Below are 24,801 nucleotides of genomic sequence, written 5' to 3'. Positions count from 1 at the left end.
GGACATGCAAACAGAGGCTTTAACTAAGCCTGTGAATTCCACCTCTTTCCTGTATTTAAGCTTCCCTCCAAACTGAGGCAGATTTTCCTCCCCTGAAATGACCCCATCCAGATGTTGCTGTTCTATGTGATCTACTAACACAGTTTAGCGAAAAGAGCCTGCAGTAACGGATAGTCTTTTGCTGAGCGTGCAGAGCCGTTTGGGGCAAGACGACGATTCATCACTTAGAACGATGCTGTGATCTTTTTTAAATGCTTTTGTTTTTTTTTGTCACAATTTTTTGAATTTTTTTATCAAATGCATTAATGACCAAATTGGCTGCACAAAGAATTGCTGAGCTGCACAGAAGCTTGACTATTGGCCAGAAATGGAAATGGACTCACTCTCGAAAACAGAAACACTCAGCATCGCAAAGCAAAGGGGATATCCTTACCTCTTCGTCTTTTTAAAACCTATTTAGCTTCATGTCCTCATTTCAGTAATCCCCTGCAGCCAGAGCCTGTATACCTAAAACCAGAGATAGGGGATAAGAGATTACATGTCTCATGGATCAGACAATGGTGGAACATGCCTCACTAAAAGTGAAAGACAAATACTCCAAACCCGCCTGCTAAGACTGAATTCAACCACTTGGACTTGGACTGGCAGCGGCGTCACCAAGAAGGGCAAAGAGTCAGCCTTGTTAAAGGCACCCAGTGCAACTTTATAGGCTTGAGACTCGAAAAATAAACATTCAATTTCTAGTCTTTTTTACACGTAGTAAGTTTCAATTACTCCATACCATTACATATCGACATTCAAGGAGCAAAGATGAGACGTCGTTGTGAGGTGAGAACTGATAGAAAATCATAAACAACAACAATCGCCTGAGGGGAGAGGCTATTTTCCATTGACTGGAATCCTGCTTTATTTATTGGTGGCACCAATAAATATAGGGCTATGCTCTTGCGGCTAGTTTTCGCGCTCTTTTAACGCCCAAAGTATCAAATAATGATGCAAATGTGCTAATATGGTGAAGTAAATGTAAATATCATAAAGATTGTCTTATCCAGAATATTTCCATTTTGATGCCATAATGTTGCACTGGGTGCCTTTAAAGGGCCTAAAAAACTTGACTTTAGTTACACACAAACACACTATATCCAGATGATGTATGTACAGTGGCAAAGATGGCTTCTGGGAGTGGTAGTTACAAACATACGCACCAGGACGCACTTTGAGTAACTATCCTTTTATTAAAAAAACAGAGGCACATATACAAAGGGCTACAGCTCTTACAACTGCAGATGAAAAATAAACCTACTTCAAAATCATTACGTAGAGATTTTTGTCTAAGTGTGGTTAGTTGCTACTTATTGAGCTCTTTAAATTGTTCCGCCACATAACTTCCTTTTTTTTCTTTCCTTTGGAGCTGCATCCTGTATTCGCTACATCCATCCATCTGTGAGATCTGGGAAACAGAATCCAAAGCCTCCAGGGAGTCTGTCTCCACGACTACCACGCAGTAAGCTCCTCTCCATCTCAGCTTACACTATCCAAATAACAGCTGCACCCCTTGTGAGGTCTGAGAGAGAGCGGATTATATGAGCCTCAGGTTCGGGTCTCCCACACTGGAGCCCTGCGTTGATCTTGGAGTCCCTTCAAAAGGAAGAGACTCTCACCGTGGGTCAATTACTGGAAGAGCTTTCTGTTTCTGTGGGATGGCACATGTTGGATGGAAGCGTTGTGGTTTATACAAGATGGGGAGAGGTGGTTTGGAGGGAGACTAGAGAGGTGGTTTGGAGGGAGACTAGAGAGGTGGTTTGGAGGGAGACTAGAGAGGAGGTTTGGAGGGAGACTAGAGAGGAGGTTTGGAGGGAGACTAGAGAGGTGGTTTGGAGGGAGACTAGAGAGGTGGTTTGGAGGGAGACTAGATGGGGAGAGGTGGTTTGGAGGGAGACTAGAGAGGTGGTTTGGAGGGAGACTAGATGGGGAGAGGAGGTTTGGAGGGACACTAGAGAGGAGGTTTGGAGGGAGACTAGAGAGGAGGTTTGGAGGGAGACTAGAGAGGTGGTTTGGAGGGAGACTAGAGAGGTGGTTTGGAGGGAGACTAGAGAGGAGGTTTGGAGGGAGACTAGAGAGGAGGTTTGGAGGGAGACTAGAGAGGTGGTTTGGAGGGAGACTAGAGAGGTGGTTTGGAGGGAGACTAGAGAGGTGGTTTGGAGGGAGACTAGATGGGGAGAGGTGGTTTGGAGGGAGACTAGAGAGGTGGTTTGGAGGGAGACTAGAGAGGTGGTTTGGAGACTAGATGGGGTTTGCTGAGATGCTGAGCTGAGATGCAGATGGAAGCCATAGCGCACAGCAAACTTATCCTAACAAAATATTGGTTGTATACTTTAGTTTGGTTGTATAGCTGCACCCCTTGTGAGGTCTGAGAGAGAGCGGATTATATGAGCCTCAGGTTCAGGTCTCCCACACTGGAGCCCTGCGTTGATCTTGGAGTCCCTTCAAAAGGAAGAGACTCTCACCATGGGTCAATTACTGGAAGAGCTTTCTGTTTCTGTGGGATGGCACATGGTCGGATGGAAGCGTTGTGGTTTATACAGAGAGGCCTAATAACATGGTTTGGGGTTTAGCAAAAAAAGGTCTAGCTAGTTCCGGAGATGGAGTTCCGGAGGTATAAGCCCATCCTCCTGAGGTGGTGAATGGCTTGGTGGTTAACTACCCTACTAGGATGACATCAGCAACCCTTAATGGCTTCGCTGAAACAGCCAGCCAGCCCGCCCTGGGTTGGTGGTAAACTACCCTAGGATGACATCAGCAACCCTTAATGGCTCCGCTGAAACAGCCAGCCCGCCCTTGGCTGTTTGGAGCTCATGCGCATGGGGTTAAGCAGCTTTGCCCAGGGTCATCACTCGAGTCGGGCGATGTTAGCCTAGGGTTTGCAGATTGTGTGTGTGTGTGTGCGTGTGTGTGTGTGCGTGTGTGTGTGTGTGTGTGTGTGTGTGTGTGTGTGTGTGTGTGTGTGTAAGGTTCAGCCGTTGGGTTTGCAGAGTGGAGTGGCCAGCTTAGGGCCAGCACTCTCACTACCAGCTGCAGCTGCTCAGAGCAGTGGTCATCAGTGAGTAGGCTTCCCTTGAGGTCAGCTGCAGGGTGGGGAAATGGCGCGCTTAGGGTCAGAAACCTCGGCTAGACGGAGCAGATGGTACCATGGGCTTATAACATGGAAGGGAAAGCGTGGAAACAAGATATCGGACTAATTTGGATGAACAATACAGATGCTTACTCAGAGACTGGATCATCTTGTTCTCTCTGGATAGCTAAGTTCTCCTTTTCTCTATACTGGCTGAATGCTGATAGAAATATTCAGACACGTGTGCTTTTTCTGACTGCCCCTCTCGTTCTCCGTTCTCTTTTGATGTCGTTTATGGATGTTGACCTCCGCGGAGCCCGAGGCCAGAGGTCACGACCGAGGAGTTGTTGCGTAAGACGTTAGTGTTACACTCTCCGTGACCTCACAAAGGCCTGCAGTTCTTGCAATAACAAAAAAACATGCACAAAAGAGCCACCATGGCAAGGCCCCTTTAAAGGTTTGGAGGGAGAATAGATGGGGAGACTAGATGAGGAGAGGTGGTTTGGAGGGAGACTAGAGAGGTGGTTTGGAGGGAGACTAGAGAGGTGGTTTGGAGGGAGACTAGAGAGGAGGTTTGGAGGGAGACTAGAGAGGTGGTTTGGAGGGAGACTAGAGAGGAGGTTTGGAGGGAGACTAGAGAGGTGGTTTGGAGGGAGACTAGAGAGGTGGTTTGGAGGGAGACTAGAGAGGTGGTTTGGAGGGAGACTAGAGAGGTGGTTTGGAGGGAGACTAGAGAGGTGGTTTGGAGGGAGACTAGAGAGGTGGTTTGGAGAGAGACTAGATGGGGAGAGGAGGTTTGGAGGGAGACTAGAGAGGTGGTTTGGAGGGAGACTAGAGAGGTGGTTTGGAGGGAGACTAGAGAGGAGGTTTGGAGGGAGACTAGAGAGGTGGTTTGGAGGGAGACTAGAGAGGTGGTTTGGAGGGAGACTAGAGAGGTGGTTTGGAGGGAGACTAGAGAGGTGGTTTGGAGGGAGACTAGAGAGGTGGTTTGGAGGGAGACTAGAGAGGTGGTTTGGAGGGAGACTAGAGAGGTGGTTTGGAGGGAGACTAGAGAGGTGGTTTGGAGGGAGACTAGAGAGGTGGTTTGGAGGGAGACTAGAGAGGTGGTTTGGAGGGAGACTAGAGAGGTGGTTTGGAGGGAGACTAGAGAGGTGGTTTGGAGGGAGACTAGAGAGGAGGTTTGGAGGGAGACTAGAGAGGTGGTTTGGAGGGAGACTAGAGAGGTGGTTTGGAGGGAGACTAGAGAGGAGGTTTGGAGGGAGACTAGAGAGGAGGTTTGGAGGGAGACTAGAGAGGAGGTTTGGAGGGAGACTAGATGGGGTTTGCTGAGATGCTGAGCTGAGATGCAGATGGAAGCCATAGCGCACAGCAAACTTATCCTAACAAAATGTTGGTTGTATACTTTATGAGTACACCTCAGATCTTTTTCAAACTTGAAATTGCTAACACAAGGAGAGGATTACAAGTTTTGAAATAAAAAAATGTAGTACAATATTTTTTATATAGGGCTGTATTCATTTTTTCCCCAAACACAGGAACTTTTCATCGAGAATTCCCCCTCAAATCTCACAAATCTCTGTCCTTCCTAGTGACAGGTGACAGTCAATAAGTCTAGTTCATGACTTAGATATTGAACATACATTTAGTGACATATTAAGAATGATCTCTCATGTAGAAAATGCAACAATGTCTAAGCATTCACTTTGTATGCAAGGATTATGATCATGTCAACCTGTGCAAGCTTCAGGTTGTTTTACTTAAAACACGAAGAGCACTTTTAGCTTTGTTTTCCTGATTTCCATGTTGAAAATGGTCTTCTAAACTAAACAGTGATAATATTTCCTCTCTGGCGAGAGAATGGTTGGTTTGGCATTACTGTGGAGTGGCAGGTTCCCTCCATGACCCTACAGGCTGTCGGTGGAGTGTGTGTGTGCCGTGCCAAAGGCAGATGGGTCCGCATCGCTGCACTCCACACACAGGTGCCTGCCAGAGCAGGGATGGAGGCACACATGGAGGGGCTCCACTGCTGCAGGGGGGGGGGGGGGGGGGGGGGAGGGTGACAAACTGGGCCCACTCTCAGCAGGTATCCCATCCATCCACTGCCAGGCGCTGGGAGGCTTAGTGTTACTTGGCCATAGAGGCTGGTTCACATCTGTGAGTGATATAGGCCTGCTCAGACACACGTACAGTACAGTGCCTATACCTTCCTACGCAATACTGGGGTCTTAATGCCTGCTCCTAACGTCAACACATTTCATAATGACACATTACCATTGCAGTACTTTCTAAATCGTTTTCCTCACTTCAGACTACAGTCTATGTATAAATATATAGATATATATATATACATATATATATTAATATAATATATATATATATATAATGCACACTCAACATATTTCATGACATTTCTATGTGTTTATGGAGTAATGTGACATGTGACCTAATGGAGCATCCAGCTGAAGAGGCATGGGTGATCAGTGGGCTGCTTCAGTGTATCTGACACCACGAGCCAGAGCAGCAGGCAGGTATCTGGCATCAGATCAACACAGGCTTATACGCTTCCCCACAGCCATGCTTGAATAGGAGATGTGCTCATAAGCCACAGTGCTCTGCATGGTAAATGTCAAAGGGCTCCAAGCAGTCTTAATACTTCTCCATATGTTTTAAAAATAATTCAATAAATCCACACTTTATGAGGCTGGGCTGATATAGAACAGCACTTCTGGGGGGGGGGGGGGTCTGTGTGTGTGTGTGTGTGTGTGTGTGTGTGTGTGTGTGTGTGTGTGTGTGTGTGTGTGTGTGTGTGTGTGTGTGTGAGTGTGTGTGTGTGTGTGTGTGTGTGAGTGTGTGTGTGTGTGTGAGTGTGTGTGTGTGTGTGTGTGTGTGTGTGTGCGTGTGTGTGTGTGTGTGTGAGTGTGTGTGTGTGTGTGTGTGTGTGTGTGTGTGTGTGTGTGTGTGCAGTGCAAACGCATAGACTGAGCTGTGCTGGTGGTGATAGCGATAGCCCTCTGATCACATCCCCAGGGTTCCTGTGCTGCGAGGCTTAGAGGCTGAATGTGTTCAATCCTCCCACTTTGGGCTTAGATCTGTTCCTCTCTGCTCCGACACACTTGTCACACATACCCCGGCACCCTCTCGGACAGAACATTCCAGATTCATTACCAGTCTGCTTCTCTACGATAAGTGTAGCAGGGCCCAGCGAAATATATTTTTTCTTCTCTTAAGCAGGTATGATATGCAACAATCCACTCAAGAACATCCCTTCAACACTGGCAAATACAGACTAAAAGAAAATTAAAAGCAGGTTATAAATATTGAATACTTTTTTGAGACTAGACCAAGACTTTCCCACCATTATTCCTCAGCAAGTCCCGACAATCTTAAAAAAATCCTAGTCCAATGTAATGGCAAAGACGATCTGTAACTGTGGGAACAGCGAATGCATCAGTGGCAGTGATGTGTGCCAGCAAGACCACTCTAGGGTAATAGAATACCGGCAGGAATAACAATGTGGCCATGATTGCATTTAAGGCATAAAGTTAAGAGCCTCTAAAGTGAAATTAGATTTTTTAAAGGACACCATTCTAATACAGGAAGCAATACTTTCAGGGCCCATCGATCCGAGGCGCTTTAACTGGCCAGTCGTCTCTCAGACTTGGAATAAAATGAATGGTTGAATTTAGAATGTTTTTTTTTTTTTTTCGAATGTATTGATCACATCCATAGCTGCTGCCTTTCATGTCATGTTAACATTATGCAGAATTATTCAAGTCAAGTCAAGCTAAACAAAAAGGTCTATCATTTCATAATGAAAGTCCGCCTGTTATAACACCAAAAGAGTCTTTACTTAAATATTAACAACAAGAACAAGAATAATCACATTTCGACACATTTCTACACTGAATTACCACATGTCGAAAGCGTCTGTAAAATGTGCTGGTAACCCACTTATGAAGACCATTTGAAACATCGTAGCATACCACTAGTGCCAGAGGAATGAAAGCCTACTTTATGCGTACCTCTCCCACCCCGGAAACAGGCTTTCCAAAGCCCAGATCATCCTCTTTAATCTACTGTCATTACAGATGAGCTCCATGATAGCACATCAGCACACAACTGCTCCCATTGTGGACAGCCAGCGGCTTTAATGGAAACTTGAATAAGATCGCCTGGCGTAAGTGCAGGTCTGGTCACTGAAGGTCTGGAAATGGCACTCCCACACTCTTCCGAGTGCAAGATGACCATGGATGTGGCAGAGGCTGTGTAGCTATGTTTACATCATACACACGCACATGCGCACACACACATGCACACACACACACACACACACACACACACACACACACACACACACACACACACACACACACACACACACGCACACACACACACACACACACGCACACACACACACACACACACACACACACACACACACGCGCACACACACACACACACACACACACGCGCGCGCACACACACACACACACACACACACACAACAAACACAACACACACAAACATACACACACTAACTGTTTCCTCAGGTGTAAAGATGAGTTGAGATCTTCCACTATGATCACTTCACACCAGACTATGACGCCTGAACATCACAGCTCTTAACAGCCTATGGCAGCCCTGGGTTAGGGTTGGTTTGAATAGTGGGTTATTGGATGTGACCATATATCTCCCCTGCATAAAGATGTCCATACTCAAGGCTGCCTCCCTGACAGTGCAGGGCAAGCTGCCTCTGTCTACAGACCTCTATCTTTGGGTCTGTGCTTGGATGTTCAGCAGAGGTGAGGGCGTTGGCGCTGAATGTTAAGCTGATCTTTAGATGGTCAGCAGTGGTGAGGTGTTGGTGCTGAATGTTAAGCTGATCTTTAGATGATCAGCAGTAGTGAGGTGTTGGTGCTGAATGTTAAGCTGATCTTTAGATGGTCAGCAGAGGTGAGGGCGTTGGTGCTGAATGTTAAGCTGATCTTTAGATGGTCAGCAGTGGTGAGGCGTTGGCGGTGAATGTTAAGCTGATCTTTGGATGTTCAGCGGTGGTGAGGTGTTGGTGCTGAATGTTAAGCTGATCTTTAGATGGTCAGCAGAGGTGAGGGTGTTGGTGCTGAATGTTAAGCTGATCTTTAGATGGTCAGCAGAGGTGAGGGCGTTGGCACTGAATGTTAAGCTGATCTTTAGATGGTCAGCAGAGGTGAGGGCGTTGGCGCTGAATGTTAAGCTGATCTTTAGATGGTCAGCAGAGGTGAGGCGTTGGCGCTGAATGTTAAGCTGATCTTTAGATGGTCACCAGAGGTGAGGGCGTTGGTGCTGAATGTTAAGCTGATCTTTAGATGGTCACCAGAGGTGAGGGCGTTGGCGCTGAATGTTAAGCTGATCTTTAGATGGTCAGCAGAGGTGAGGCGTTGGCGCTGAATGTTAAGCTGATCTTTAGATGATCAGCAGTGGTGAGGCGTTGGTGCTGAATGTTAAGCTGATCTTTAGATGGTCAGCAGTGGTGAGGCGTTGGTGCTGAATGTTAAGCTGATCTTTAGATGGTCAGCAGTGGTGAGGCGTTGGTGCTGAATGTTAAGCTGATCTTTGGATGGTCAGCGGTGGTGAGGGCGTTGGTGCTGAATGTTAAGCTGATCTTTGCAGCTTTTGATGGACCTTTCTCAGTTTGTTTCTCTGCACCTGACTTACTTAGAAAGGACTCCCTGCTTTTGGGTGGGCCCGGGCCATTCTTACGTGAGACATAATCTTCTCACCACAACTGTCAGGAGACCAGAAATACAAACACACACACACACACACACACACACACACACACACACACACACACACACACACACACACACACACACACACACACACACACACACACACACACACACACACACACACACACACACACACACACACACACACACACACACACACACACACACACACACACACACTTACACATATTGAGAAGAGAAGAAATCCCTGTCCTGGCAAACTTGCTAATTTTGGCTAATTTTGTGTAATGGATCTTCCGGTATGCAGAGGTGTCAAGGTAAATTCATACTAAGCTGCCCCCTAAGCCCTTGTCAACACACGTTTCCAACTGGCATACCTTTGCCTCACAGGCTTCCTTAGCTAGACCGGCTCACTCTAAAGTGGTATATATACGTACTAATGGCTTACTCTAAAGTGGTATACTATACGAATGGCTTAACTGTAAAGGTGTATTTTTCATCACAATATTACAGCTACGTATTACATAAGTATTGCGATATTTATTCAATATTACGATTTCAATTTTATTTTGGTACATACAGTATATCTACTCTGATGACATTGCTTCTGAAGTCCACAATATGGTGCAAGACCTCGTTCGTCTCATGCCTCACAGCAGAAATTGGAAAGGAAGTCAGTCAAGAACAAATGTACCGCACCCAGATGGCTGCACAGACTCCCAGTATAAGAAACATAATACAGTATATGGGAGAAATAAATGAAAGTGTATTGTAGGATCGAATCACAATACTTGTCCAGATCCAGATAGAATCACAAAAACATTGCATCGTGGCCCAAACATCATGATAGTATACCATATACTGTCGCCTCTGTGGCAAGTCCCACCCCTATTGCACAGTCCTTCATCTACCAAGAACAACATCGCTACAAGGCTACACACAGGGCTGAATCACAACATGCATGTTAGTCCAGCAAATTGATCCAGATGTCTGTGACTTCAACCATATGTATATTTAATTCATGACAAGAGGATAAACATGTGTGTCTCTCATCCATTCCTTAAAGGCTGTAAACAGCAGGACCGTTCACAGGGGGTAGCATGCTTTTACATGTTGTGTGTGTGTGAGTCTTAGATAAACCCTCACTGCAGTGCTCTGATCCTGTTCTCTCTTTCTCTTTTTAATATCTGATAAATAATAGGTCCACTGCCTCGTCTCCTCCAGCCCATTATTCTAGCGCTAAATTAAAAATTTAAACCCGAAGCAGCAAGGTAGAGGGTGTAACCTGAGCCGTTGCCAGGAGACAGCGTATCCAATCAGACGAGCATCTTGGGACCTCTGTGAAAAATGGCAGCACCTTGTCAACTGAAGCACCAGCGGAGTGTGTTTTATTTTTAGCCCCTCCACTGATTCCCCTGTTCTCTTTGGCGTCCTTTAAAACACAACTGTCCCTAACTCACATTTAATCTACCAGGTTCTAAAAGTGGCGCTTCAGCATTTGCACCTTGTACAGGAAGCTGACGTTGTTATTAAAAAACACAACAGAGCTCATAGTAGCATGTACAACAGCGCATTTTTCTTTTTATTTTCCCATGGTAATTGATGATAAATTATTCCTGATACAGAGGGTAATTCTTACAGGCCGCTGCGGAGGCATCCTTTATGTCCCTGACAACCCGTCCTGGTAACCGGTGAGAAATTCCTTTATTGATCGAACAGGGAGAGGTGAAGAGAGCATCTAAAATTCTTATGTGAAGAAAATCAATGAGAGCAGCAAAAGGACTGACAATAAGCACGATGACGGGACACCTGCTACCAAAACTCAACACCAGCCTATCGCTCATTAAGCCTGACCCACGGCCAGGGGCTGAGATTCAAAATGGATTCATCCATACCAGTGGCGCCGACTCTCCCCAGCCAGACCAGAGACGAGCATGAGAGTTCAGGGGTCAGATAGCCCGTGCCCTGTGAGTCAGTCATCATGTCACACTAGGGCAGTTATTACCATGACATCAGGGAACACAATATCACCAACAGTAAAAAGAGGCATAGATATTAAATGTTATGGTACTCTTGTGGGTAATAAAACTCTGCCGTTTCTGTACCAAAACACATGTACAGTACTACACATAAAGTATGTACCATGTGCTGGTGTTGGTATTGAGAAGCTTCTTATTGCAAACATCCTCTATTCAAATTATGTCAAAATGAACCGATATTAAATATACCTAGTATGTTCAGGTTTTTAAAGGCTGCATTTCACAAAGAGGGTACCAAACAGAAATCATGTTTTTTTTTTTTTAATCAGTCAAAAATAATGACCTCACTGCTGGATGAATTAACCCCGTGGCCACAAACATTTCCTAACACAGATAAAGAGTGTTGACATGATTCCACTCAATCTCTTCCCTGCACACCCACATAGAGCAGCCATCTTGTCACTATTCCTCCATCCACTTACGTCAGTCATCAAGACAGCTCCCTCCATCTCCTACCACATCCTCTCCCAGCAGGAGGCTTTTGCATGCAAGTACTAAGATGAAACTGTATTAAGTTGTAAAATGCCAAAAAGAATGCATCTACAAATGTTTGACTGTGAAAGTTGATGTGGCATCCCAATACTCATCGGTGTCAACCGAAGCATGCTCGCTCACTCTAGAGTGAGAATACAGAGGATGGCCTTGACCTTTCCTTTCTGATGTATATATCAAACAATATAAACTGAAGGCACACACACACACCAGTGTATTTAAATAAAAACTGAAAGGCATAAATTAGAACAAGACCAGGGAACGAATTGCTGTCAGTCTATCTTTCTAGATAAAGCTTGCATCTAAATTGTCCAGAGCAGAGAACTCTGTCAGTTTTATTTATCGCTTGAACAACATATCAGGGTGATTCACTTAGGCCTCAGTTGACAGACATTGACTGCTACTTCTCTATTCTAGAGAGAAAACTCTGAGACGTACTGATTTTGGACTGCTCTACACCTTTGACATAGGCCAAAAAATGTCTTAAGGTGGTCGACAACATTTTTCTGACCCTGTTTTGAGGAATAAATAGTGGGGCAACTCTACATGCAAACCCTTGCTCTTTTCCTAACATGAAGTTGGAATGTTGTAGTCAGTGGTGGAAAGTAACTAAGTACATTTACTGGTACAAGTATTTCGATTTAATGCTACTTTATACTTCCAGCCAACTGCATTCAAGAGGGAACTATTGTACGTTCTACTCCAGTCAAGCATGTGCCCAGACAGACAGGTGTTTATGCCCTTATGCCTTCTGACTTGAGAGCCCTTTTTGCATGAATGTTTTTAACTATATGCATATAACTTTCTATAATTTTATATTTTAGTTCTTAAACTCTTAACTATGCCATCAAACTTCAATTAAATGCACGCCATGACCATGTCCGACCACTGTGAAGGTTCTAATTCTACAAGTCACAAGGCCCTGCTCGACGCAAACTGGACCAAGTAGCCTCATTTATTTAATAGCCCACCATTAAGCTTAATGACAAAGCTAGTCTGGCAAAACATACAGTATAACAAGTAAATATGGACACCGTTAATGGTGTATGCAATCGTATTTGGATATCAGAAATGTCACTCTCTTGAGGCACACTGTTGCTATCTATGATGTGACCTTTTTCAGTTTTTCCTTTTTAATAAATGTGCGAAAAATTCTAATTCCATTCCTGTTTTCACTTGGTTATTCTAGGGTACTGAGTGTAGGTTGATGATGGAAAAATAAATGTAAACAATTTTAGCATAAGGCTGCAACCTAACAAAATATGATCAATCTGAAGGGGTCTGAATACTTTCTGAATACTATATCAGTCAGAGGGACCAAACCAGTACTTTTACTTTCACACATATTTTCACTACATTTACTTTCACACATACTTTAACTACATTTACTTTCACACATACTTTAACTACATTTTGCTGCACATTTTTATGTACTTTTATTTTAGAAGGTTATTCACACAGGAGTTTTACTTGTAATCACGTGTTTTTAAATTGCTTATTTGGTACTTTTACTAAAGCAAAGGATCTGAATACTTCTTCCACCACTGGCTGAAGTGCACCCCAGTAAACATACACTTTTCTGTGGTGTTTGCTCTCTTCATCTGTATAGTAAGGCTAACCTCATTAGAAGTATGAAAGAAACTCCATGAATCTGAATTCCTTTTCACCTTTTCATTGGTACAGAGTAGAGAGCTGAAACAGACGCCCCTGCACAAAGGATACACACACACACACAAACACACACACACACACACACACACACACACACACACACACACACACACACACACACACACACACACACACACACACACACACACACACACACACACACACACACACACACACACACACACACACACACACTTCCACCCCATGAAGCAAAACCGGAAGGATCCGTTCAGTGAACCTTGTTCTCTTTGGATCTAATTAACTTGAATATGTAAGCTGCGGAGATCGATGTGATCACATTTAACCATAACACATCTTCTGACAGCAGGCCAAAATTACCAGAAAGAAGGAATGGTATAACTCCATTTGTTTTACTGGTTATATACCTAACCTCACACTTCACACAACCTCCCTGCTCTCTGCATTATTCAGCACACACTGATTTAGGCCAATCCCCAAATGTTTTCACTCAATTTGGATGCTTAATGGTGGACACAGGACACAGCAGGTGCCCATGCTGATGTGACATGAAGAATTGGCCTTCTGTAACAACACACACACATACACACACACACACACACACACACAAACATACACAGGAAAATAGAGTAGGTATCGACCTCAGACTAGGGTGAATGAGATGAATGTTTCAAATGGATGAATTTAAACTCTAAACTAACATAAAATCTATAAGATGAATGCTTAATGGTACTATTTTACCATCTAACACCACATATAATGCCATATAATCTTAATCTCCATTGGAACCCAAACATCTATCTTTCACCAAGAGAGCATTACTCCATTGCGGTTTTGTCCTGGAGGAAGCACAGATGGACAACTGAAAACCTAAACAGCGATATGATCCTGCCATACAGTTTGGACTTCAGGTGTAACAAAACATTGCGCTGCACTGCCTTCTTGCATAGACGTATTGTTAACATGCACAGAGTGTGTGAACACTGACATTTAAAGTTGTATTTCAAAAATTATGAATTCGCCAAACTCTTAAACGTGAAACAAGAATTATAGATATATGATGTGGCCTGCAATTTCCCTCATCAGCCAGTCCACAAAACCTATTAGCTTCCATAGAGTTGCAATCACAGCGTATAGCCTACGCTCCGGAAAACCTGGCATCGGTCACTTGGTCGGCAGTTACCAAGACATAGCGTATTTAACTAAACAGAAGTCTGTTTGTGCGGAATCCCACGCGTATGTTCGGGAGGCTTTTGTTTACGAAAACAATAATGTCTTAATCGCAGTCATTATGCAAAACCAAAAAGAAGAACAAAGGAATTAAACGTCGCCGTTCATGATTGAGGGGGTCCCCTGTGTATTCTTAAACGAACAATGAGCCTGTAGGATACAGCTGGGTGGCACGCGCATCGGATGCCACCGACAACCTGCACCAACCGCATAGGCAAAACAATATAATGTTCAAAGCAAATGTTGGTTAGCCATGATGGTCGTCAGGGTTCTATTTTTCTGTTATTTCTGTAAGTACTGACTTTATATGACTAGATAAAATTGCAGTCGAAAGAAACGGGAATTCTCTCGAGCACAGACAGCTATATCCAAACATGCACCGATCGAGGTGAGCATAAAGAACATAGTTGAGTGCATACGTTCTCTTGGCTCTAAATTGGGTATTCTTTTGTTAAAAATGAAATACATATTTATAGAAATGACACTCACCTTAAAAACGTCCCGTTTTATTGTTGGTCAAATGCATGAGGGCATCCACATAGGGGACTCATAAGGAGCGGGAGGGGAGGCTGCTACAAATTATAATCCGGTATCTCCGTGATTTCTTCCTAAATTTTGAGATGCTCCGAAGTGCCTCGCGAAACAAATAACACTAAGAAAAGCCTGATATCAGTGGTGCTGTGCTATCTCACTGGGCCGTTATCTTTCCGTCTCCATGTCGAGAAGCCTCCGTTAGGCTGTGCGGTGTAAGAGAATGGTGGTTGATGTCATCGATACTCTCAGCCCTCCTCCTTGGTACCCTCCCTCTTCACACACACACCCTGCTCGCGGTGATGTGATGAAGGCCGCTTCCAATAGGTGTGTGTAGGGTTTGTGAACTGGAAAGAGCTTGAGGTCAGCCTGGGCACAACAGATTTCATTTGAAATAGGCAAGGACTCTTTAAAATTCGACCTTGCGTAATTTTAATTTAATCTGGACATTTCAATTGACCAATAAAGGTAAATTCATTGCGTCCACGATTCATATGTCCGTATTGCCTCTTAAAAAAAACATCGAGGGTGTTTCAATGACGTTTTAATAAAATGGTGTCTTGTGTGACCCCTTCACCTTCTCTTCCCCTTGTTGTAATCCAGGAGTTCATCTGCAGCATACAGCATTAGGGCCAGCCAAGTCAGCAGAAAGCTGTGCCAGCTGACACAGTTTCCACCCCTATACTGGAGACAGCTACAGTAGCCGTTATCAGACTATTCTACCCTCTGCGTTTGACATAGATTTGAGTCCCATGTGGCGTCCTAGATGTATTTGCCTAAAGTTGAATTCATAAAAATACTGATGCATTTCTGCACTAGAACCGTAGGGTAGGTATAATTGTAGAGAGACCTGCTGCCTTGCAGAAGCCAATCAAATCTGCCACATGAGGAGTTATTGGTGAAGATGAGGTCTACCTGGCGGAATAATGAAGACGTGTGTGTGTGTGAGAGAGGCTCTCCTGGAGAGATGCGCGGATCAAAAGGGGATGTGCTCTGGAAAGCCACTTGGCAAGCGCGTGCGAACATTAGAACATCCCCTGCGTGACTAGCAAGGTTGATTAGATACGACATAGGCTTTCATAGCCCAATTATCGACACGTTTTTTGAAATAGGCCTATAAGAAATCTTTATAATAAAGTTCTGCTAAATAGATCCCAAGTCTTCTATGTTGTTACTGTATGATATATATTTTCTAAAGAGTGGGGTATTTTCTATCAGTTTTTAGACACTTTACAGGTGCAAGAAAGGCTTTCGTGTACTTTGCTTGTTATAGCGAATGAGAAGGCCAGAAACAGCGAGAGTTGTTTAAATACGACAGTTAAGAAATTGTCTTTGTTATCAAATGGCATGGGCTATTCAATAAAAGGCAAAAAGCCAGCCTCCGGTGAATTATTGTGTATCTACTGCCACCCTGTGGTGGTTTTAGACTCGTACCACCACACCGGTGTGACCCGTGTTAGCCCGCTTTAGTCTGAAGCACATTGCATATAGCTAGGAATAACAACGTGTATGTTAAATGGACTGATCCTTTGCATTTAAAGGTATAGGGTCGTTAACCTTAATAACTTAGTGATCTGTTGGATACATAGTCTCTGTTACCACATGAAGCTTGGTAATTAGGTACAGGAAGAAGCACTCCACTCACATCACAGTCCCACTAATCATCACAAGGATAACCTGACAACCATGTGGCCAGGCCAAAGCAGTGTCTTGTCTTTAAGTGCCTTGTGGCATTTAGGACTTTAGAGGAATGTATTTGTTGTGGCGCTACCACCAACTTCCTCCAAAATCACTGACCATCTTGGCCCATTACACAATTTCTTGCACGAAGTAGACAGAAGAAAAGGGTTGCCATTTCTTGTATAAATGATATGCCACATAAATTATCAATGCAGTGTTTATAATGTGAATAATGAAATGCAGCATAAAGTGGGAAATCTTGTTATTGGTCAGATGAAAGACCTGTAGGAACATTTCCCACCACATGATGTCAGGATTATCCCCAATCCCTTCTCCCGCTTTGAGATGTTAAAGCAGCGGTAGGTAAGGAGTTTTGGTCTAAAAAGCTAGCTACTTCAAAGGTTTGCAAAATCCCTACAAACACTATAAAAGTTTGTTAATGTGATACCTGGTGTCTTCTGGCAATGTCGCTAGCAATCACGCTGTGAACGTTTTTTTTACATTTTCACAGGATATTCCGGTCTGAAACACATGTACACATTCTGAAATGCTGGTGGGAATGATGTGTGGGTCTATCTGCCCTTGATCATACACCATCAAAATTCATTTTTGAAGATAAAGACTAGAACTAGTTGCCTATAAAAACATAACCCCAAAAAGTGGCAAACTGTTGCATAGTATTTCTTTAATAGACAAAGGCTATTGTTGTAAAGGAAAACAGTATGTACTTCTTCAGAGATCATACACCTGTCTTACGTCTGGCAAGCAGGCTCAGTCTCTGGACTCTTGTCTTTATGAGGTGTTTATGACTGGTCTCTCTGTCTCTTAGTATGATAGATGGGTAATATACTAAAGTATATATGGAAATGGCTGCAGATAGTGAATTCAGATGGGCGGAGAAATGTTAAAGTAATATATTTCTGTGTACTAGCCTTACACAGCACTATTTTCACTAAATATTCAACAGTATTATAGTCAGATATAAAAATAAAAGTCACCATCTCATATGTAACAGTAAAAATGAATTCATTTATAGTCGAAAAAGCACATGGACTAGCGAGAGAACAAGTGGACCTGGTTGACTGAAATCCCTGTTGCATGGTTTTGGGAATCATTGAATGGAAACCTTTAAAACCACTGTACTGACACCAATCATGCCCTCTCTGACTCACTCTAGGGTGTAGTCTTACACCCGTGCACTGCACTGCATGGGCCCTAAAATAGTGGTCATGGTGGGTAAGGGCAGAGGGGCAGATTTGCCATCTAAGTCTTCCCCCCCCCCCCACACACACACACACACACACACACACACACACACACACACACACACACACACACACACACACACACACACACACACACACACACACACACACACACACACACACACACACACACACACACACACACACACACACACACAAACCCACCTCTCCTTCTGACGTCTGCCACACTCTATTTATATGGTGAGCGGCCATGATGCAGCAAGATCAGGTTTCCGATTGGTCTTTTTGTGCATCGCCCTCAGTCTGTAAACATAGGCTGGGACCTCACATCATGCTCTTGGGGGAGTTGACAGACAGGACGGGGGGGTGGACAGACAGGAGGGGGGGGGGGGGGGGGGAGTTAGACAGCGGCTCTTTGCTGAGGGAGAGAACAAATGAGACCACACTACACACTGAGCCTGTTTCCCCATCCCAGAGCACTGCTGCCTGCCTCCTGGAGTTTGACCTAAATATGATTCATTGTCTAGGGAGGTGTTCAGGGGGAAAACATGCTCTTTCTTCTTCTTCTCGTGTCCTGGGAGACAGCCTGTGCTGGGCTTGCCTTCTGTGTGCTATTAAAGCAACCTGTAAGAGCTGGCCCCTAACCACTTGTGCAAGGAAGGCCCGGAGCTGCGCTGCCAAGATCATTTGAACCTCTATTAATGTCAGCTAACCCCGTCTATTATAGGGGCCTCTGGGGGCCACACTAAAATCAGTGCTCAAGAGCAATCCCAGTTGCTGTGATTCAATCATAGTAGACCGAATATTGTAACATATCTAGTAACAATATATGTAACATTTATAGTGAAGAATGCCTGACTGGTGTGTGTGTGTCTTTGTGCATAGATGTATGAGTGTGTGTGTGTGTGTGTCAGTGTGCGTGCGTACGTGTGTCAGTGTGCATACAGACATGTATTTCAGGTGTCATAGAAGAATGACATATCTAAGCCATTCGTTGACTGTGAGGTCACGCAATCTCTTTCTGCTAAGGCCTCTTGTTCAGTGTGGCTATGGCAGTCAATGTCTATAAATAGATGCCACTGTTTCTGATAGGCAACACACCTATTTTACCACAGTGACAAGAGACCAATTACTCAAAGCCTCGGTGAAGACCTTTAACAGACGCATTGAATCATGGCATCAACTTTACATCAGAAGACCCTGTTACTCCAGACAGCGCACCGCACGGATTCAAATGGTACGTGATACGTCTAAGCCACGATGACACTAAAATAGGTGGCTTCTGGCTCTGTAGCTCATGTTTCCTGAGCAGTAAGAGCACACTGGGGTCAGGCACTACATCTGATGGCTGGTAAAGGAAAGAGTATGCAAATACAGAACGCTCAAAAATACACAAAACTACAAATAAAATACAGGCTCTCGTTTGGGATACTGAATTTTATTCAGGCATCTCAAAACATGTTTTTATGTTCTTAAGTAATGGTTTTAAATTAATCGAATCAGTTTGGAGAATGTCCCTGGTTTAGAAGAAAGGGATTAGGATTTTTGTCAAAGTGCTTTCAAACCGGGTGGGATTTAACTGAACACACACACACAAACAACGCAGATAATAATGACTCAGTTGACTGAAACATAGAAGTGGGGTCAAAATAAGACTCGGGGGTAGAAGTAAAGTCATTACCATACCCTGTAAACCAGGTTGCCAAAACTGCTGTTCTCATCAGTTCATACAGCTGATAATAACACTACATTTCAACATAATAATGCATAGATTTCCATGTGACTTGAGCAACCGACGATGGATGACCTTATGATGGGTAAAGTGCCAAGTCCTAAAACTGAACTCTCGTTTCACGGAGTGCATACCATCAATCCTATGATGTGACGCTGCCTTCGGGTGACCAGGTGTGGCTTCACGCTGGTGATCCGACCAGGTGATCCACCAGAGCAGGCCGAGGCAGAGAGTGCCATGACGGGGGAGTCTCCACTTCTCAAGATCACAACATAGGGCCCAATTTAGGAGAAAGAGAAATGAAATGGCTAGTAGTATCACCGACAACACACTGAAAAGATTCAAGAAAACATGAGGCTAATCATTTGGCAGTTTTTTCTTTTCTTTTTAAACCCCTCCGATGAATGTAAAAGAAAATGATAGGGACAGGCGTAAATTACGTTGGAGGGTGAATAAGACAAAACCGCTTTGTCCTGATAATGTTCATTAAATTCACTTGCATTAGGTGAGGCAGAATAAAGCACACTATTCAAGCCACTCAGCTCTCTGTTCCCATGCCCATGCAGTAAAATGTTTAAAAGGCTTACTTTTATCATTCCTAATTGAAGCAAAAAGCCCAGATTTGAAACTGATGCTAAAGCCACCACCTTTAGAATTAAATACAATAAAAACACTGAATCCCTGGCATTTGCAAAATTGTTCACCTGCTCGCAGCCGGGAGAAAAAGACTGATCAAGAACAGAGAGGCGCAAATCAAAACCAAAAGGTCTACCCATCAGCTGGCTGTAAAAAGCACCACAGCACATCAAAAGTGTCTTTTTTTTTCTATTCACAAGCCCTGCAACAGAAAAATCCAGAGGCAGACAGAGAGAAACGAAAGAAAGATCTCAACACACATTGGCTGCAAAGTACAAATCCTTTCATTATTTTGCGATTAGTGGCCTGGGATTATTGCTTTCATTTGGTCTAAGCCTGAGCGAGGTTTGGGGGAGGCTCAGAAGGATAGGGGGGGGGTTACAGGGAAGCCAGGTGGGAAGGGGCGGAGAAGGAGGTGGAGGGGGAGGAGGAGGTGGTGAAGGGGGTGAGGTACTGGCGGAGCAGGAGGGTAGGAGGTAAGGGGAAGTGGGCGGGTGAGGTCAGTGCAGCTCGATGAAGGCCTCCATCTCCTCGGAGATCAGTCCCTTGTAGGGCAGTCTGTGCTTCTCGATGGCACGGGCGGCCAGGCACTGCAGCGTGACGTAGCTGAGCGGGTGGAGCGCGTGGCGACCGCTGCTCTGCTCGTCCAGCAGCTCGTAGGCACTCTTACGCTGAGAGTTGGTGGCGTCGAAGTGGGCGCCCGCCCGGACCAGCAGCGCCATGATCTCGGGGCAGCCGTTGGTGGCGGCGATGTGGAGGGGCGTGTTGTTGTCGCAGTCCCGAGAGTCCACGTCGGCCCCACACTCTAGCAGCAGCCCGGTCACAGCCAGGGAGGGGAAGCGCCCCACGGGGTAGCGCCCAACGGATGTGGTGTCCTTGTCCACGGCCATGTGCAGGGGTGTGTAGCCGTTGCGGCCCCGTGGGTTGAGCTTGAGCAGGCGGTAAACAGTCTGGCGTTTGCGGTGTTCCTCCTCCGGACAGCACTCCACCTTCTCCAGCAGGAAGAGCAGGTGCAGGATGATGGACAGGGCCTTGGTGAACTGCGAGGCTTCGGGCGGGTTGTCGCGTTGTGCCACCGCCCTCTCCACCTCGCGCACGCTCTTGGCCAGCACACCCATCAGGTCGTGGAAGGTGACTCGCGTGGCCAGGGTGCCCTTGGCACGGTCCTGTAGAACAAAAGAGAAAAGCTCTGCAAAGGACAGGAAACTACTGGCAGTCATGGGGCTGAGTGGATCCAGGTTGCTCTGCTGCATGTCCAGCGCGTACTTCCACAGGCTGATGCAACGCTCAAAGTTGCCCGAGTCAGCATACACAGCGCCCCGATATCGGATGTAGTAGGACGTGTCTGGGTGCGAGGGCCCGAGGATGCGCTCACGCACCAGCAGTGCTTGCATCCGCATCTCATCAGGGTCAGTGATGAGAGCCTCCAGCTCCTCTGCAGTGCTCACCTCCTGTGCACAGTCATACGCAGGCACTGGGGGTCCCGGAGGAGGCTTTGATAGTGAGCCAGTCATGTCACCTGGCTGCCGCAACTCCATGGCGCGCCGCCAGTATCGCATGGCTCCCAACAGGTCACGTTTCTTGTCCACGAAGGTTGCGCCCAGCAGTTCGAGGGCATCAACGCGCTCCTCCCTTGTGGCTCGAGGCTGGTGAACGAGGTACTCCACGATGTTGGTGTGGCCTGTGACACTAGCGGCCAGGAGTGGGGTCATGCCATAGCCGTCCTTCTCCATTCTAGCATTGCACTTCAACAGCATTTTCATAATTTCTAGGCTGCCAGACTCAGCACAATCATGTAAGGCAGTGTTGCCCTTAACGCTTTTACGATTCACATCTGCGCCCCGCTCCAAAAGAAACTTGGCTATCTCTCTGTGGCCTTTGTAGCATGAGATCATTAGGCAAGTGTGGCCATGGCGGTTAGCTACCTCCATGTCTGCCCTGTGTTCGACAAGGTAGCGAACGATCTCCAAGTGACCATCAAAGCAGGCAGCTCGCAATGGAGTGGAGTTGGTCAAAGTTGTGTTGTTGACTGAGGCACCGTGCTTTAGAAGAGTTCTAACGACAGGCAGATGACCTGCCGCAGAAGCCGCCCACAGAGGAGGGGCACCCTCGATCGTTTCGCCATCAAAGTTCACAGATCCCCCCAGTTCAACATTTGACTTACAATGTTCGACCAAATAGTCAACCACCTCCAAGTGTCCATATCGAGAAGCGATCAAAAGTGGGGTGCCTCCCAGGGTCTTCTCATCGGTAAGCGCTTCCAACTCCTCCGGAGTTTTGTTGCTCAGCAACTTCTGGATAAGTTTCAGTTTACCATCTCTCGCCGCATTAAATACCGCAGTTGTGATATCCATTTTATCTGCGCTCGACTTTCTGTTTCTCCATTAAACCCCGAAATAAGTAAAACAGCGGGGTAGCGCTTGGTTATTCAAATAAAGAGAAGAAACCTTGGCAGTGCCCCTGCCTCTTTCCTGCATTTTTCTGCCATTTTAAGGCTACTTTCAAAATGGCATCTGTGTTGTTTGACAGGTCTATGTTTACCATTTACCCTGGGCATTATTGATAATGTAGTCTTTTATCAAAAACAGCTAGTTAAGCCAATCGTATGTTCCTGTGCTCAGAAATACATTTCCCAGCAAACCCATCGTGTATTGGACCTACTCCAGACGGAAGTATCTCTTACGTTAAGTTGGTACTTGTAGTCATATAAACAACGAAGCAGCAATTCAAGTCAATATACGAAGCACACATTTTAAACTACATTCCCAGGCTCCTTAGCATGAAATGTGACTTCAAGATCTAATTATGGAATTCGTGACAAGCTTGGCAGCGACGTCGATCACCGAAAATCCTAATCTTTTGTAATGGGTGTGTTTTTGTAAGAATGCTAAGCTCGAAATAATCTTTTTGGAAAAAATAATTTTGTCTTCTTTACGATTCCGTTAGCAGAGCACATTTTGCATGAATTAGTGTGACAGATAGAACCGATATTTTGTTTTGAATGAGGCAATTGCTCGGTCGTTACCTGAGCTTCATTTAGAGTTTAACACGGTTTTAAACTAGCATGTTGCGGAATAAGTTACTGGCTTCTTAAACCCTGTTGCTGCCATAAGCACCTGTGGTTCAACCTGTACCTCAGGTTTAGGTTGATTTCCTGCGGTGACATCACGAAATCTCACAACTGCCACTAGAGGTAGTCTTTTGTGCGTTTTAATTTAAACCTGGTGCGATGATGGTTTAAAGAGAGATTAGAACGCTTTTTTCACAGAATTACATTGGGCTACACAGATGTCGGGCTTGAAGGCTATGTATTAGTTCTTTACCCATAGGCAATGTCGTGTTGTAGGAATGCTTTGACTGTGTGAATAGGCTTTTTTTTATATATATATATAAATAGACAACCTGGACAAACGTAACTGTAGGCAGGTTGTCCTTTCTCAGAAAAGCACTCGCCAAATGCAAATCGTGCATTCTGTATTCAGCATGTGTGCGTTCAACAACCGCCATTGTGAATATGGATCTATTTATCGTTTGATTTTATGTAACAACAAGATGAGGCACATTCGGCTGCTAGATTACATTTTAGAATCACCAAATTAGTAGGCTTGGTTTAACTTTATGTAGCCTACTATTTTGAATATTGCTTCGTAAATATATTGTGGATAACCAACACGACAATGACGAGACTAACCCATATTTTTTTTTCATTTATTAACACACAACAAAATCTAATATTGGTTGTATTATTTACGCACAAACTATTAACTACTAACTTTATTGATATCACTTAGCGGCATGCTCGTATCATTTAAGGGTCTGCAGACGGTTTAACAACTTTTATAGCCTTATTGTATGGCAAAGGTCTTACAGGCTAAACCCAGGCTTTGACGTTCAATTTAACTCATCACTCAAGTTCAATTTAGCGCACAGTTGCGCAAACTTCCGTAGTACAATTCTTAGGTTCTACACACACAAGTTGATAAGAAGATGCCTAAAGAAAATGGTGAGTTCATGTGTCATTGAAAAAGCCAATACTTACTGAAACTCCCAATTTTAGGTATGAGTTCTTCATTGTGCATGGGAGATGTGTGTAGTTCCCGGTGTGTAATCAAAGTGTTTTTATGTAGGCCTATCGTGCTGTTTTGGCACATCATAATTTGAGTCGGTCAGCCGACTAAACTAACAACCAGTTAGGCTAACTAAAAAAAACACAAATAGCCTACTGAAACTCTCCACCTCAGGGCTTTAACATTACACTACTTTAAAGTCAATCATAACCCTTGCCTCGTTTTCATTGTGATTGTTTCTCAACAAACAATTGTAGGGCTAATTAACTAGTTTATGTTCTCTTTGAAGCCAGAAGCATGATACATGGTGAAATATGAAGACTTTTACCTTGGAGTGTTAGGATATATTTCCTGGCCCACTGAACTGGAATAGTTTATAAAGCTTTAGCCTAGTAACCTGTCTACTGGGCCAGACTGTGATTCCTTGAGCCAATATTAGGGTGCATGTACAAAGATCTATTTAGCCCACAACCTCTATAACAAAACCAACCAGCTCTATGTTCCATAGAAAGTAAGAACAAATAAGTAGTTTTATTTATTGATCAGTAATTGAAAACATGAAGGCATATCACAAAAAAAATACTTTTGTAGATATTATTATAATAAACCTGAATACAAAAAATGGACCAAGTATATTCATTTTATTATAGAATTCTTACATCTTGCTAAAGAGG

At 44.6% G+C, this 24,801-nt stretch overlaps 1 protein-coding gene across 1 annotated transcript; it reads right to left on the bottom strand.

The window, feature by feature from the left end:
• Window positions 1–19,130: 19,130 nt before the first annotated feature.
• fem1a (fem-1 homolog a) lies at window positions 19,131–22,547 on the bottom strand. The gene has a single exon (XM_080859687.1). The coding sequence runs from the start codon at window positions 22,412–22,414 to the stop codon at window positions 20,561–20,563; it is 1,854 nt and encodes a 617-aa protein (XP_080715813.1). The 5' UTR covers window positions 22,415–22,547; the 3' UTR covers window positions 19,131–20,560.
• Window positions 22,548–24,801: the final 2,254 nt, after the last annotated feature.

The sequence above is a fragment of the Sprattus sprattus genome (genome assembly GCF_963457725.1).
Source record: "Sprattus sprattus genome assembly, chromosome: 20".
In the NCBI taxonomy this organism is placed as follows: Eukaryota; Metazoa; Chordata; class Actinopteri; order Clupeiformes; family Clupeidae; genus Sprattus; species Sprattus sprattus.
The sequence above is the reverse complement of the archived record's forward strand: the minus strand, read 5'-3'. Positions and strand labels throughout refer to the sequence as shown.

Bases quoted from the DNA above. Each gene is read 5' to 3' on its own strand.
- fem1a (XM_080859687.1), bottom strand. From the start codon at position 22,414: ATGGATATCACAACTGCGGTATTTAATGCGGCGAGAGATGGTAAACTG.